The sequence below is a fragment of the Mesoplodon mirus genome, assembly GCF_964341445.2.
Source record: "Mesoplodon mirus genome assembly, chromosome: 3".
In the NCBI taxonomy this organism is placed as follows: Eukaryota; Metazoa; Chordata; class Mammalia; order Artiodactyla; family Ziphiidae; genus Mesoplodon; species Mesoplodon mirus.
Window position 1 is genome coordinate 60903032 of NC_138978.1, and position 15941 is coordinate 60918972.

At 39.9% G+C, this 15941-nt stretch overlaps 1 protein-coding gene across 1 annotated transcript in view; it reads left to right on the forward strand.

Annotated features, from left to right (window-relative positions):
- Positions 1–15941, forward strand: part of SGIP1 (SH3GL interacting endocytic adaptor 1) — a 215205-nt gene that overhangs the window by 156608 nt on the left and 42656 nt on the right. Inside the window, exons 15-18 of the mRNA XM_082616302.1 lie at positions 5785–5912; positions 7111–7237; positions 12794–12859; positions 13791–13850. Of these exons, the coding sequence (XP_082472428.1) occupies positions 5785–5912; positions 7111–7237; positions 12794–12859; positions 13791–13850 (381 nt within the window). The remainder of the gene's footprint in view (positions 1–5784; positions 5913–7110; positions 7238–12793; positions 12860–13790; positions 13851–15941) is intronic.

The following is a 15941-nucleotide window of genomic DNA, read 5'->3' on the forward strand; positions in this document are numbered from 1 at the left end:
AGGGGGTGTCAAGGACTATTTGTTTTTTATTTTCTTTGGAAGAGGCGATCAAGTTTAAGTTATTTAGATCTAGTAAGAGACAGAAAGGAAGGGCGTTTGTTTCTATTCTAATAGACATCATTGCTTCCGCTTTCAATGGAGTATATTTCAGTGCTTGCTCTGGTTTGCAAACTGCTCTGTGCTTTAAAGTGAGAGCATCCAAGCCGATCAAGGAGAGGACTGGAGAGTCACCTGCACTGCACACAAAATCAGTGTTTTATATCATTATGTGTGCCCTTCCTCCACCAAAAAGGGAAAAGAATGCAGTACTAAAATTTAAGTTTGGGAAACTGCGTTAAAACAAAATCGGCAGGCTTCTTTAATATAGGACCTCTGAGAGCCATTATTGTGCCAATAAGAGCAACAGCTATAGTTTCTTGTCCTGGCTTCATGCCAAGAACTTTATGCACATCATTTCATCCTTACAACAACCCCATGAGGTGAATACTCTTATTTCCCCCATTTTACAGATCGAAAAACCAAGGCTCTTGGATGTTTAGTAATTTGCCCAAGTTTACACAGCTGCAGGTGGTAGACTTGGGATTCATCCTCGGGTCTCTCTGATCTCAAGCCTGTGTTCTCAACCACTATGCCCTCCAGGCACTCTTGTAAGGTTTAGTGACAAAATATCCCAAACTTATTTGAGACTGACACACACCTGTACTGCACATCAAGTTCACCAAAAGTCTTCTCTCCAAACCTACTCCTCTGTGTTCCTTTCTATAATTCTGGAGGGTTAGAGCCTCACTTCCACCCTCAATTGCTTTTTAGGTCTTTGGGGTTCTTACTTAACTGTAAAGATAATAAAGGGCCCCTAGGTAAAACCTTCATTTCAGACCTCAACCCCAAAGAAGCTGGTTGTCCTCTGTCAAAGAGGGGCATGTTTCCATTGCCTTGGATGGGACTCTCTTTCCTGGGCCAGACTCTGAGTCTTCCGAAAGAATTTTTCAAGGAATATTGCCTTCTCTCCAGTGGCCCGGCCACTATGCTCTCCTCAAAGTAAACACCTTTGGTCGGGGGAGGAGAGCTTTGTTACTCACCCAGCTCCTCCAACACCTTCCACAAGGCTCTGGGAGATGATTGTTTGATTGAATTGACCACTGAGCTAATGAGTGACAAGAGAGGCTCTGGCTTTCTTTCTAGAATCCTTGGGAGTTTTGTTGTTTTAATGTTTAGTTTCCATATTCTTATTTAAAATGACTTTAAAACGTTACCGGTAAAGACTATCAATTCTTAATAACTGAGCTGGAAAAAAACTATACTTTGCTGGTATTAAAGGATTGAATTTCTAAGTAGAAGACTGAACTGGGCCAATGAAGCTCATGAATAAATAAAACTGTGCACCATTATCTCCTTAATTAAGTCCCAGTTTATTTGCTCATAAATCTTTTATTGATGAAATATACACAGACTGGCAGAAATGTAAATTTAGGATTAAAACAATAGGATACGGTCTCATGTTTTAAAGATTCGTAGTGCTTATCACTACCTGCTTCTTAAAACTTAACCTGATGGGAATAACTCTTCTTGTATACCTCAAACTATATTTAATTAGATACCATTATGCCTACTTTAAAATTTTCATTCACACTGAGAAGACTGCCACTGACCAAGTTTAGACAGTACTCAGGCCTCGTGAATCAGAAGAGTTACCTGCTATTGAAAAAGTTGGAAGTTAAGAATTTGCTCCAAGAACTGTAGTTTCCTTACGGCAAAAGTTTAAAATACATAGTTTGGCCAACACATTGCTTTATTGGAATGCAGACACTGATTCTTGGCAAAGGCTATCTCTTATCCTATGTGGGCTGTGTGTGCCCAGGGGATGGAATGGAGAAAGTGTTTTCTTGGCCTGCAGCAAGTTTGGAAGCCAGGGAAAGAGAGGTGTCCATAAAGATAGAACATTCAGTGCAACGTTTCCCTACTGGGGAAACTAAAGCAATATTAAATCATGTTAAACACAAACAGACACACACATACAACCCCCTATAAGCAAATAACTTTGAGCTACCTGGGGTTGAATTAAACAAATATATTTCCTAACTACATGTCCAATATGGAAGCCACTAGGCACATGGGGCTATTTTAATCTTAACGATAATTAATTAAAATTAAAAATCAGTTATTTAGATGCAGTAGGCACAATTCAGTGCTCAGTGGTCACATGTGGCTAGTGGCTATCTTATTGGACAGCACTTGTTCCAGAACATTTTCATCATTACAGAAAGTTCTTTTGGACAGTATCGTTTTAGGGCTTTTAATGTGCTGGTCACCAAAAAAGAAACACAGTGTGAAACCATTCTCACATATGTTTAATACTTTCTTCAAAGCAATGGTATAATTGTGTCTTAAGGAACACAAGTTGGGAAAGACTGATTCTTTACATATTTCGAAGTGCATATATTTTAATTCATTTGATTCTCCTCCACAACATTGTGATGTATTAGCCTCATTTCACAGATAAGGAAACGGATGCTGAAAGATAGCACTTGCCACCGTTACAAAGCAATAAATAGCAAAGCCATTATCTGTCTGACCTCAGGTCTGTTGGATTCGATTTACCACTTCTCCCCACCACTCCCCTCCCCCACCCACGAGCACACACACAAAAAGAGAGATGAAAGTTGAAGTCATCCTTATGCGGTTCTCATACCAAAGCTATGATCGAACTCCAGGTTGAGAGCAGCAGATGGATTGAGAGCATGTCAATTGTTGCCAACTCTTTTGATCTCACAAAACTCAAATGATGTACATGTGATTTTTAAAGTTAAACAATGCTGTCCAGTTATTTTCCAGCATTGTTCTTGGGAATAAACACTGCTTGAAGGGAAAATGAAAGTATAATTGAAGGTAGAAGAAGGAGGATAGAGATGTACAAATAATAACCCTCTATATTCTTGCAATACAAAATAATTGTGTAATCTCACAAAATCGTGTGAAGCCTTAGTACAATTGTGAAATACTCCTTAGGCCCTGACTACTCTCTGCTGAGTGTGTGGGTTCTGTCAAGCAGGTTTTTCTTCTTAAACACTCCCTTGGTGTCTTCTAACTGTACAACGAATCAATGAAATCAATTCAGTAAAGAAAAAGTAAGTAAAGCAGTAAAGAAAAAGTGCCCCAAAAGGAAAAGGAAACCAGTTAACTAGCTACTTTTTTCCTTGCTTCTAGTTGTACCTGTATCAAAAAACAATCTTTACCATCATCAACTGCCTTCCATTTGTGTAGTATTTTATAGTTTAGTAAATACTTTAAAAAGCATTGTCCATTCCAATTGTTACAAAGCCTTTGCAAAGTAGAAACATGTCTTATTTTTTAAAACAGGAAGCTGAGGCTCAGAAAAGTCAAGATCCCACAGCTGATAAGAGGTGCGGAGGGCCAGAACTCAGGTCATCCGACTTTTCATCAGTTTTTTCGGTATTCCACACTGCCTCGATGACAACTCCTTACTGGTTTTCCAAGTATTACTGAAACTGGATTTTAAAATTTCCCTTCTAGACTAACTTGTAAGAAAAGGATAAGCAGCTGACCTTTTCCTGAGATTGACTCAGAAGACTATTTCTTGGAAATAGACCCATGGACAGACATTTTGACCCACTCCTATAGCATGGTTTTCCAGCAAAATAGAACCCTCAAAAAATCTCCATAAAACTTCCTGACAAAGACTTTGCTGTGTAAAGATTTATTTCCCATCTCTTTGCTGTCACTTCTGTTTTCTGAAAACATCCTGGGTATAAAGAAAACTTTGTAGTGGGACCTGTCAAAATATACCCTATTCTTTTATTCAGAGAAGATTAGCCAAAGACTAAGAATATTTATATTGAGAGAGAAGTATGCAGTCTGTCCATGTGAAAAGAAGACCTTTGTGCAATATATGGGGCTAAGGTCCACCTAAAGCTACAAGACACTGCATTTAAAAGCTCAGGCTTTGTAGTTACATAGACCATTTGAGCTACGTGACCTTGAGCAAGTTACTGAATATCTCTGAGCTTTACTTTCTACTGAGATAGTAGAAGTACCTTCCTCCAAAGCTTATTGTGGGGATAAAATAAGATAATGCATGTAAAATGCCTAAAATAGATACTGGCCCAATAAAATAAAAAGTGAGTATACAATAAAAAGTTGGTAGTGGTGGAGAGGAGGTATCGGTAGGGATGGGTGGTAATAATTAGAAACGTTTCGCACCAATGAAACTACACTTAGAATAAACAACACAGAGAAACACAATGCACTCAACATTTCAAATTGTTTAAACAAACGAGCAAGATTTTCACCTCCAGGACACGCCTAAGATGGGAGCAGATGATGAAGTGATGGGTTTTGCTGCTCAACTCCAAAGCTCCTTGAGAATCTGAAAATCTGGACATGGAGGTGCTGGTCTAGGATTCTCCAGAGTACAGAGTTTTGTGACATGTTGGAGGGGAGGCTAGGTGGGGACAGATATTTTCCTGGGGCACAATTTCTTAGACTTTTTTTGGAGTGATTTGATACCTGTGCTTCTAATCAAAGTGAAAAAAACCTCAGGAGTAGTTGGAACTTCTCTGACTGAACAAGAACAGTTTGGAATATTGATTGGACTTTCTTAAGGTTGTTAGCCAAGTAGATTACCCATGTATCCCAAACAGATGATTGAAGACAGGCAGACCCCTGAGTCTAGAGACCTCTCTGGTGTGCTCATCAGCGTGCATGCCAACCTCTGTGTGTCCTCTGTGTTTCACATGCTTGTCATTGACAGCCAGAAAAGTAAATCCAAGAGGCTCTTTTAAAAATCATCACAGGGCTTCCCTGGTGGCGCAGTGGTTAAGAGTCCGCCTGCCGGTGCAGGGGACATGGGTTCGTGCCCCGGTCCAGGGGGATCCCACATGCCGTGGAGCGGCTGGGCCCGTGAGCCATGGCTGCTGAGCCTGAGCGTCCAGAGCCTGTGCTCCGCAACGGGAGAGGCCACAACAGTGAGAGGCCCGCATACTGCAAAAAAAAAAAAAAAAAAAAAAAAAAAAAATCATCACAGGCAACCTCTACACAGACAGATTCCTACCTAGCCTCCTTTGAAAAATAAAATCCTCTAAATTCAATGTGTTTCTGTTAAGATTCTACACAAAGTATGCACGTACCATCTAATTTACTCTTACATTTTGTCCTTTGCTTACCATCAAGTGTTTGCTTACATTTACGAAGTTAGCACTCATATCTTGAAGCACAGTAAGGATACTTCTCTTCTGCGTTTTATATATATAAATATGTATATATATACATATTTATATATATGTATATATACATATAATGTGAAAAATCTTTTTTTTTCAAATTCTAACCTCCATTTTCATCTTGGACATAAATAAATTCTGAATATGCAAAAATCAAGAGAATTTAAAATAAGTTTGGTGTGTATCATGGTCAAAATGAAGGATACCCACCCAACCAACCAAAAGAGTCTTAAGAATATATCTTCTGTCACAGGGAGTAATAAAAGGATTTACCTTTCACTGGGTGTCACATGACAACAAAAGGCAACGAGCTTCAGCTTCTGCCATCAACCATAGTTCAACCTAGTGATTTTTTTTCTTTATTGAAAAAAAAAAACAACAAACCCAAACCCCATGTGCTACAGAGTTGACTGTACTAACTGCTGAGGTGAAAAAAAATGGCTGTGATTGACACTGTTTCAGGGAATGGGGAAGGCGGGATCCAGTGATGACAGCACTTTTGGCCACCTGCGTTCCTTGCCATTTTTAACACCAGCTTGTTTTTCAGGTGCATCATCCCCTGCTCGGCCAGCCACCCCCTTGGTTCTTTGCAGCACCACGACCCCACCTCCACCTCCTCCCCGGCCTCCGTCTCGGCCAAAGCTACCTCCAGGGAAGCCTGGAGTCGGAGATGTGGTATGTTCCCTTCTGCCCTGGCCTGCTCAGAAACACCCAGTGGGAATGACAAACAGGAGTCCAAGTGCCTGAACGCAGGTCATCTCAACTTCAGGTCTAAGTCTTACTTACAGTGCTTGTACAAATGGCCCTGACAGGTGACATCTGAAAGACAGTCACTGCAATCAGAGTGTACATTTCAGTTGCCCTCAAATCTCTACCATCTTTCAAGCCAAAGTCAAAAATAATAGGAATAGGGCTTCCCTGGTGGCGCAGCAGTTTAGAGTCCGCCTGCCGATGCAGGGAACACGGGTTCATGCCCCGGTCCGGGAAGATCCCACATGCCGTGGAGCGGCTGGGCCCGTGAGCCATGGCCGCTGAGCCTGCGCATCTGTGCTCTGCAATGGGAGAGGCCACAACAGTGAGAGGCCCGCGTACCGCAAAAAATAAAAAAAAATAAAATAAAAAAATAATAGGAATAGGATCCTGGGGCCCTTAGTTCTTCTACAGTGGGTTTGATGAAAATTAAGATAATAATGCTCAATTGTGCTAAATCCTTTAGAATGGGAAGTGTTTCCTTTCACCATATTTATCTGATTTGGAAGATTCCAAGGGAGGGCAAGTCCTGATTTCTGTCCCTAGACTACAGAGAAGTTACTGGTGGTAGGCACACTATGTGAATATAAAGGAGGATGGTATGACCCAATGAGTTTTTTCTGACGTTTCTTGCATCATGTTTTAAGGCTGAGGGGTGGGAAACATTCTGTGTGAACAATTAAGAGACTTCTGGCAGAGGTAAATTTCTTTGGTATCTGCACACAGGAGTCACAGACTGCTGATGTCCCTGGTATCTAGTTTAGCTAACACAGTACAGTATTCTGTATTAAAATATCTTTCAGTGGGTATAAGCTCTCACATTATGTTACTTGCTTAGTTCCTGGGGGCATAAGAGTCCATCCTCCTGAAACATCACTGACCTCATCCCAGACCTCAGCTTCTCTAAATGTGATGTTCCTGTTGAGTGCAGCGCATTACGGTTGATGGTTCCTCTAGCTCCATCCACAAGCTCCTGTACAGATATAATCAATTTCAGTGTAAAAATGGTGCCACCCATTCTCTTTTAAGAACCTGAGTTGTCATATCTGGGGCCGGAAGACACTAAAAATATGGAGGGCAGACCTGTGAATCTAACTTTCCATTTCTTTTCTTCTCCCTGCAGCCCCGACCTTTCAGCCCTCCCATCCATTCTTCCAGCCCTCCTCCGATAGCCCCCCTAGCCCGGGCTGAGAGCACTTCTTCAATATCGTCCACCAATTCCTTGAGTGCAGCCACCACCCCGACAGTTGGTAAAAATTATCTCCTCTCTTCTAATCTGTTTGTGGTTTTGACTGGCTATTATTTATGGTCTGAAAACCCTAATGCCCTATGTTTCTGATCAAAGTTGTTTTGCTGTGTGTTTTGCTGCTATCATCTGACTCTTCTTTTAAAAGCACCTTCTCAGCAAAGAAGGCAAAGTGCTTTAAGTAAGCAAATAAGCAAATAAAAGAATGTGAACACCTGTGTTTTGCAGGAATTCTCTTATGCTATTTCCATGCAGAGCTATTCATAAAAGTAAAGAAGAAATCATCAAATAAGATCCTATAATTTTGATATTATTTCTTATTATGAAAATAGTCTCCATTGAGGGGGGAATGTTTTTTTTTAAATTCCAACCATGTAACCCATCAAAAATCACAAAATTTAGAACTTTTATTTTCTTGGAGCTTTCATTTCTTCATCACTTTGGTTCTCCTTATGTTGACAGATGGTATAAACATGGGCACTGTGGGACGTGAGAAAACTTTTCGACATTTTTTGTAGTGCTTTTCAGTGATGTGCGGTCAATTTTCCCCAAGAAATAAGTCATTGCTGGCATTTTCAGTAAATGCCTTTGTGCCTCTTTCCTTATGGTGTGATGAAAGTGAAGAGTTGAGAATGGCTGCTCAGCTGGATGGTTTTCCCAGGTTTAAATGCCTCTTTTTGCCTGGACCGTCTTCCTTCTTCCCAAGGCCGGTCTCTGTCTACACCTCTTTACCCACCTTCCATAGCTCCTGCTGCCTCTCTTATGTTTGCATGGTATCTCTGACCTGGGCTTTCCCATTCCATTTTTTCCCATTGTTTTCCTTTATTGTCTGAATGCCCTCCAAGTCTCCCATATTATAAACCAGCTGGCTCATGCTGCATTGCTTGGGAGAATCATTAACCAAAGCTAAATAAATTCCTGCTGCTACTTGCCAAAAAAGAGCACACTACAGAGTTGCCCATGTGAGGAGTAATTTGATCAAAGCCTGAAGCTCTTCTGGAGAAGAAATCCCTCTTTTCCCAGGGAAATAAGTTAAAGTGTGCCTCTTAGGCCCCCAAAGAGAATTTCGACCATATCACGTGCTCTACATTTTTAATCAGATCAACCCCAAAGAATTCTTCAAATTTGGTGAAAATATAGCCAGCTATCCAATTTCATATGATTCGTTAACAGACAGATATTTAACATCATTTATATAACCATGTCTATTCTTTATCTGCATCATCAGCTGGGGCAATTCAGGGCTCCCTAATTTTAGATGCCTATTAGCTAGTTTCTCTCTGGGTTTTGTTGTTGTTGCCATTTTGTTTGGTCTTTTCTGTAACTTCCAACCTTATTTTTGAACTCTCTTTAATACTCTTGATTGCTACAGCCATTTCCCCCACTCCTGCTCTGTTGTTTTTCTGTTGTTTTTTCCTCGAGGTCATTTGTTCCACTCACTCTCTGTGATTTTCCTGGTGGTTCATAGAGGAAAGTAAGGATAATAAACTGTCACTCAGAAAGCAGACCTCAAGTGACCTCAGATGACCATCTAACCTATTCCTTCAACTCACTGAGATTCATAGAGAAAATTGCACACACACAGCATTTGACCTGTGGCCACGTTTTGTACCATGTGTTCTCATGCTCCCTGCTGCAGAAATCTCAAATCCTGGCCAGTGACTCTGATTCTTTTTTTTTTTTTTTTTTTTTCGGTACGCGGGCCTCTCACTGTTGTGGCCTCTCTCGTTGCGGAGCACAGGCTCCGGACGCGCAGGCCCAGTGGCCACGGCTCACGAGCCCAGCCGCTCCACGGCATGTGGGATCCTCCCGGACAGGGGCACGAACCTGTGTCCCCTGCATCAGCAGGCGGACTCTCAAGCACTGCGCCACCAGGGAAGCCCAGTGACTCTGATTCTTAACACAGCTAGTATGCATTCTTTTAAGATGAACCACAGAGGGGCTAAAAAGAGAAAAAAGCCACCTGAGAGGCTGGTCACATTGCTTCATTGCTGAGGAGCATTCTGATTTTATCTGTTTGGGTCTGTTATTTTTGTTTGGTCTTCATCTTCCTCACTCTCTTGTTCTTTATTTCCTGCTGCTGTGGGTCACCTGACAGCCGTTTCTCTCTGAAGTAAATACATTGTCAACAACCGCCCAGCAGCACCTTGTGTAGCGTTGTTTATCTCTTTTTGGAGAGGATGTGCTTTGGCTGTTCAGCAATAAGGTGCTGACTGTTCATGACTGCCTTGGAACATCAGCTTAATGTAATCAGATGGCTTGGGGGAGATAGAATTTCAGCAGCAAATTCCTGACATCAACGGCTCAATAGTTCCCTCCCTCCACCAAGATACTTTTCTGACATTTCCTGTGACACTTGTGCCAAAATTGGGACATGTGTGGCAGAAACTGGATACTTATTATTTGTACTTGCTTATTGCAAAGTTTAATATAATTCAAGGATTAAATGTTTAAGAGCATGACTGATCTTCCTACACAACAATTCAAGTAAGAATTCGCTCCTGCCAGACTTTGGGCATAAAATCTTTTTCATGAGACCTGTGATTATAAAGTAGTAAATCTGATGCCACAATTGAAAACAGGACTTTCTGTGCATTGTCAACATGCCAATAATGAAGAGTCCCTTTGCAACTATATGTCACTGAATTTAAGTTACCTTCAATTAGAAGATGCACTATTATTTTCTATATGACTGAGAAAGGGTGGAGAAAGCTGCCAGTTGAGGTAAGGTGCAATACTTTCTTATCGTATTGATTTTAAGACCCATCCCAATTCCAGAGAGGTTAAAAAGTACACATAGGGCTTCCCTGGTGGTGCAGTGGTTGAGAGTCCGCCTGCCGATGCAGGGGACACGGGTTCGTGCCCCGGTCTGGGAAGATCCCACATGCCGCGGAGCGGCTGGGCCCGTGAACCATGGCCACTGAGCCTGCGCGTCCAGAGCCTGTGCTCCACAACAGGAGAGGCCACAGCAGTGAGAGGCCCACATACCGCAAAAAAAAAAAAAAGTACACATAGTAGAATCAATGACATACAATAAACTCCTTTTGTACTGAACAAAGCTCACAGGACCTTCACTATTTGATTTGGGGGGAAGAATCCTATTAATATTATGTGAATAAAGAAAGTGTTTAAAGTTATTCTATTGTAAGAAACAAATTCCTAGACATTTAGAGATAAATGGAGTTATCTCTAATTGTATATAACCAATTTATTATTTGTTTCTTATTTCTATAGGTGATAGTCATTTTTTTCGATGTTTGCAAAACCTTCCTTTGGTACCCCAATGCAAAAAGACCACCACGAAGACAGTTTTTCTTCATTGTTAAATTCACTATGAATTATATTCCTTCACTGTTAATTATGCATTTTTAAATTAGATCTTTAACATCCCAGGAATCTGTAATGAATGAAAGGTAATCATTTACGGGCACCAAAGGAAGCATCAGATGGACTTTGATGCTTCCTTTGGTGTAGATCTTTGAGCAAAAGTGATTTGTATTCAGTACAGGAATATTAACCATAGCATTTAAAACTTAAAATATTTCCTCCAAGTCTTTGTCTCTCTAAGCTGGGTGGCAATTCTGACTTAGATAAGCTTTTTAAAAAATATATCTGTATTAACATCAATTATTCTGGACAAAAAGAAAGACCTCTGGAGGTGGATATTCTTGATCCCAATTTTAAATTCTCACACTTCAGTATTTTTTCCTTCTGCCCTTTTTTTTTTTTTTTTTTGGAAAAGCCTGTCTCCAGTACTGACTTCCCCATCTAAGATCCATCTGAGGCAATTTCCATGGTTAGTTCTTTTTTTTTTTTTTTTTTTTTTTTTTTTTTTGCGGTACACAGGCCTCTCACTCTTGTGGCCTCTCCCACCGTGGAGCACAGGCTCCGGACACGCAGGCTCAGCGGCCATGGCCCACGGGCCCAGCCGCTCCGCGGCATGTGGGATCTTCCCAGACCGGGGCACGAACCCGTGTCCCCTGCATCGGCAGGCAGACTCTCAACCACTGCGCCACCAGGGAAGCCCTCCATGGTTAGTTCTTAAGGAAATTTTTCTTCTGTACTTGATTTGAGTGTTGCCCTTATTTAAATTAAGCACAGAGCTATGCAACCACCCATTTTTTAAGTTCTCTGATTTATTTAATATGTTTTCTTCTAAGCGCTCAATGTCTACAACCACAATAAAAAATGATAGCCAAGCTGTTCAACCCTTACGAACCATTCTTTTGTAACTTCAGCTCAAAGAACAAATGACAGTATTGGAGGCTCCTCATTTTAAGGAGACTGTAAACAGAAAATTAGTTCTTCAAAAGAAAGGAATATTCTCCACCATTCCCCACTAATAGGTATGAAAAGGCACTGTTACATTCAGTTACTGCCAATTTAACTGTTTTGTGTCCTATTTTCTGGAGATATTATGGGGTATCCTTCTTAGGGCCAGTTCTTGTTCCTCTCCAACAGATATTATAGGAGTTGCATTCGCTTATTCTAGCCACCAAGGAAACCACATGTATATTAAAAGCTGATTGACAGGTGCTATCCTAGAGCCTTAAGAATTGACAAAGAAATAGTTTCCCTGCCTTATTCACTAAGTATTCACTAAGTCTAAGGAGGCAAGCTAGTAGAATATTTTCAAAGAAGCAGAGTTTTTGAAATAATTTTACTACCCTCATCCATTTCCTTATCTTACTTCTCTAAGTTCTAGGGAAGATTCTCCCTTACCAGTCTTTGTACAGAATTTATTCAATTTTCTATTAAGGTTATAATAATACCCTTCAGACATGTGGCATTGATTGATCTAAATCACATAGAATAAAACTTCAATTGTCTACATTTGTTTGTTGGTGAGGAGGGAGACCGTGTACAGAGATCCAGAATGGTTGGGATTCAGAGCAACTGTTGTGACCAGTTTACAAAGACATTTGGCCATGCCTGATACCATAGCCAAAGATGGAATTACAATAATGCTGTTCAAAATTAACAATCCATAACTACCAAGTACAGGTGCAAGGCAAATTGAATTTGGATATTGATGAAGTTGAAATGGGATACTTCATTCAGGGCCTCAGATTCATACTGTTGCATTTTTACGGTCTCATTAAAAGCTTCCTCTTTCCCCATGGGGAGGAAGGTGCATGCTGGGTGATCCCATTGAGCTGTCAGTGCTCTGTCCACAGGTTCTGTTGATGGATATATGTCCAGCCACTTGAGAATTGTGTCTGAGTGAAATACACCTGCACGAGTCAATTATTAATGATAGTGCTTTTAACAACTCCCTGAAAAGGTGGGGGTGTGATTTCTTCCATGGAGCTGACTTCAGTGAATTCACAGATGCTAAAATCTGGCATTTTTTAGATTTCCATTTCTTCTCATAGGCTCATCATGAAATAAGCACATCACTTTTTTATACCCTTTCCATAATCTCAGCGTCTTAGCTTTTGTTTCCTTTTCCATTAAAATCATTCCTGTGTTTCGATCAGTGAAGTGTGTTGCTTGATTTCATTTGAGATTTGTATTTGTGTTTTTGTTTTCCATTCTTTTATATTTCTTTGGTTCGTAGTGTCAGAAGATGATGTTTTTTATGACAAACTGCCCTCGTTTGAAAGGCGCTGTGAAACGCCTGCAGGTATGGTGCTAGCCGAGTGATCTCTAGATACCTAGACTTTAAAAATCCAAGCCCTTATGCCATCTGAATGCTCAGTTCATGGACATGCTCCTCACCTCATGAGTGTCCAGTGCCGATCAGATGCACCGTCTATTTACCATTCATCGTGGAACTCATGCCACGGAAATGTTTTTTGAGACAACATTTTATAAAGCAGCAGGTTGCATGACAGTTTCTCAGTGAAAAGGTTCAAAAAAGGTGAGATGCTATTGCTTTGTGAATTTACAAAAGGAGGAATAATTTAACTGCTCAGAATTACATGTCCAGTGATGGCTTTTTAATTAAAATTATAGTAGAGCACCGTGAGTAATCTTGTTTTTTCTTTGGTACATAGGTAAAGGGTGTTTTGTGTCTGGATGCCTAAGGTGATTCCAGGGGAGGGGATGGAAGAAATATGACATCTTCCATGAACTTTCAATTGATATGCAATGCTGTTGTCATTGAAAACCTCAGCTAAGTTTTATATAACCTATAACTCTGAGTTTATCTTTTTGAAAACCTAGAAGGGGATGACATTGAAGATGAAATAAATACAGCAATTGCTGAATGACAGTTTGGCCAAACTAGTGCAGTTAAAATATGCTGACGCCCCTGCATGGCCAGGAAGACTTCTGCTCCATGCTCACCAGCACCGAGTACCAAGCTACCAGCAACACGTGCCCATCCCTTTAGGCCTCCATAGCTTTGCTTTTGCTTTCTGTTTCCCGAACTGAAAACAAAATAATAATAGTAACAGATTGCCAGCCTTCCCTTTTTCCTGCACGCTAATGGCATGCAGTGCCTCTGCCCTCCCCCCTAGTGAGATTAATGACCTGCTCTGTAACTCATACTGTGTCCTTCTCTCTCCCTCTCCTTAACCTTTCCCATCCCGCTTCAACTCCTGGCCATGCAGAGAATGAACAGCCTTCCCTCGTTTGGTTTGACAGAGGAAAGTTTTATTTGACTTTTGAAGGTAAGTAGTACATAGCATACCAGATTCTGATTTATCCTCCCCTCATGCCTTTTCCCCATTCACATTTTTAAATCCCAGTTCTCTTCAAAAGACCTGGTCTCACTTTCTATATAAAAATGCTATGGCTACTTCGAAAGTATTAAATACTAAAGAAAATATTCCATGAATTTGGTTTGTATGGGACCTTCAATTTTTTCATATTAAAAAATTAAAGCTAATTTGCAGTTAATATTGGTTACTTAATTAACTGTGTTAAATTGAAAAACAACAAACACCTTTTTTGGGCAAGGAACTTAACTCTGTCAACCAGGGCTCTTTCCTAACTCTTTTGCAAATGCAATACAACAAATATAAGGACATTTTTGGCTGGAATTGGAATTTAACTTTGCTTTGGATAATTAATATTTCAGATACAACATCCATTATTGTAAAATGTAAATGTGTAAATATTCTTATGACAAGGAATGCTGCATGGGAGATCAGAAAAGTGAGGAAAAGAAAAAAGGTATTTTAGTAAGTTCTATTTACATCTTCTGAAATGGAAATTGAAACTGGAATGACTAGTAAAATGGACAGCTACCACTGGACTTGCCATTTTAGAAGATGAAAGAAAATATATGTAAATATAATGTCAGATGTCTAACCTCAATGTTGGATAATTTGTTATATTCTGTATTAAGGATTAGCATTCTTCTGTTTTATATTTAAATTCTAAATCATTTTAACAGGCCAGGAATTTGATAAAATGGCCTGTTTAAACTATTGTATAGGAAAAATTAAGTAGTTCAACTTAATTAATGGACTATCTTACACATAGCACTTAAAACTCTGCTTTCTACGATTTTAAATAGCTAAGTTTATCTTGGGATAAAAAGTTGGCCAAAAAATATTCTACTCTAGAGTTGAACCTAAATATTGAACGTTTTATATTTCATGACAACAAAAAGAACTTTCTTAAGTGTGTGTTTTAGCACAATTGTAAAAAATCAGAATGACTGATACAGATTTTGAAGTAGTTTTTGTGGTGTGGTCTTTTTCTCTTAACAGTGACTTTTCCTTGCAAGATGGTCCCAGAGATGGAAGTCCTTAGCTTGGAGTAGCTTGGGTAGCAGCAGGAAATATTGTATGATTTAAAGCTTCCCAATACTTGATGTCTGTCCTGGGTCAGGCAGAGAACAGGTGGATAGGCAGTCTTTAAGGGAAGATGCATATTTTCCACATGATGTCGGAAACCTTCGTTGCCTCGGGCCATTAATTTTGTGATAACCAAGATGCAAAATCCACAAACTTATGACCTGCTAAACTTTCTCTTCGAATCAGATGGAATTAAAAAGTGCCCAGGTGTATTTTTACTGATCAGCACATCTCAGAGCAGAAGCTACGGTTGAATAGGTTGGTGATCCTGACTTATAGCCAATACCTGCATACATAAAGGCCCTTTCTCTGGTTCAGTCTGGCCATGGTAGAAGTTGTAGTTTACCCTGCTTTAACCAGGAAATTAAGCCATATGCTACCAGCAACCTTCAAGTAACATCTGGGGCTCCAAAAAATATATTTCATAATTTTTTGTTGGTGTGGTTTGTTTTGGCTTTAGAGTATCTGTTGGTTGGTTTGCTTGTGTTTTGGTTTGGATTTCTTTAAACAGAGAGAGGTAAACTTTTTCTGAATATACCAATCTAAAGAGAACTTTTGGTTGTTGGTTTGTTTGTTTTTAAAATCCACATCATCAATCAAATATAAGTATTAATAAACATATGGAATAACAATGTGAACCCCTTTTTTCATTTTAGGAAAAGAAAATATTTGTTAGTAGATTTTGGGGTATCTAAAGTTGGTAACATTGCCATTTTAATTAGTAAGATCCAAATTCCTTAAGCATCTCAATTTGAGCCAAGAGAAGTCATACAAGAAAGCGGTTGAATAGAAATTAATTGGAACCTATAGTTCTGTGTTAGCTTCATCTTGGACTTTGCTCAAGGCTGGAAAGTATAGACAGGGCTTCTTAAGGGACTATAGGAGCAGCTGTTTCATAAATGTGTCCCTAGTCTTCTCATCAAGAAATGCTCATGCAGATGAAAATACTTTGTTTTC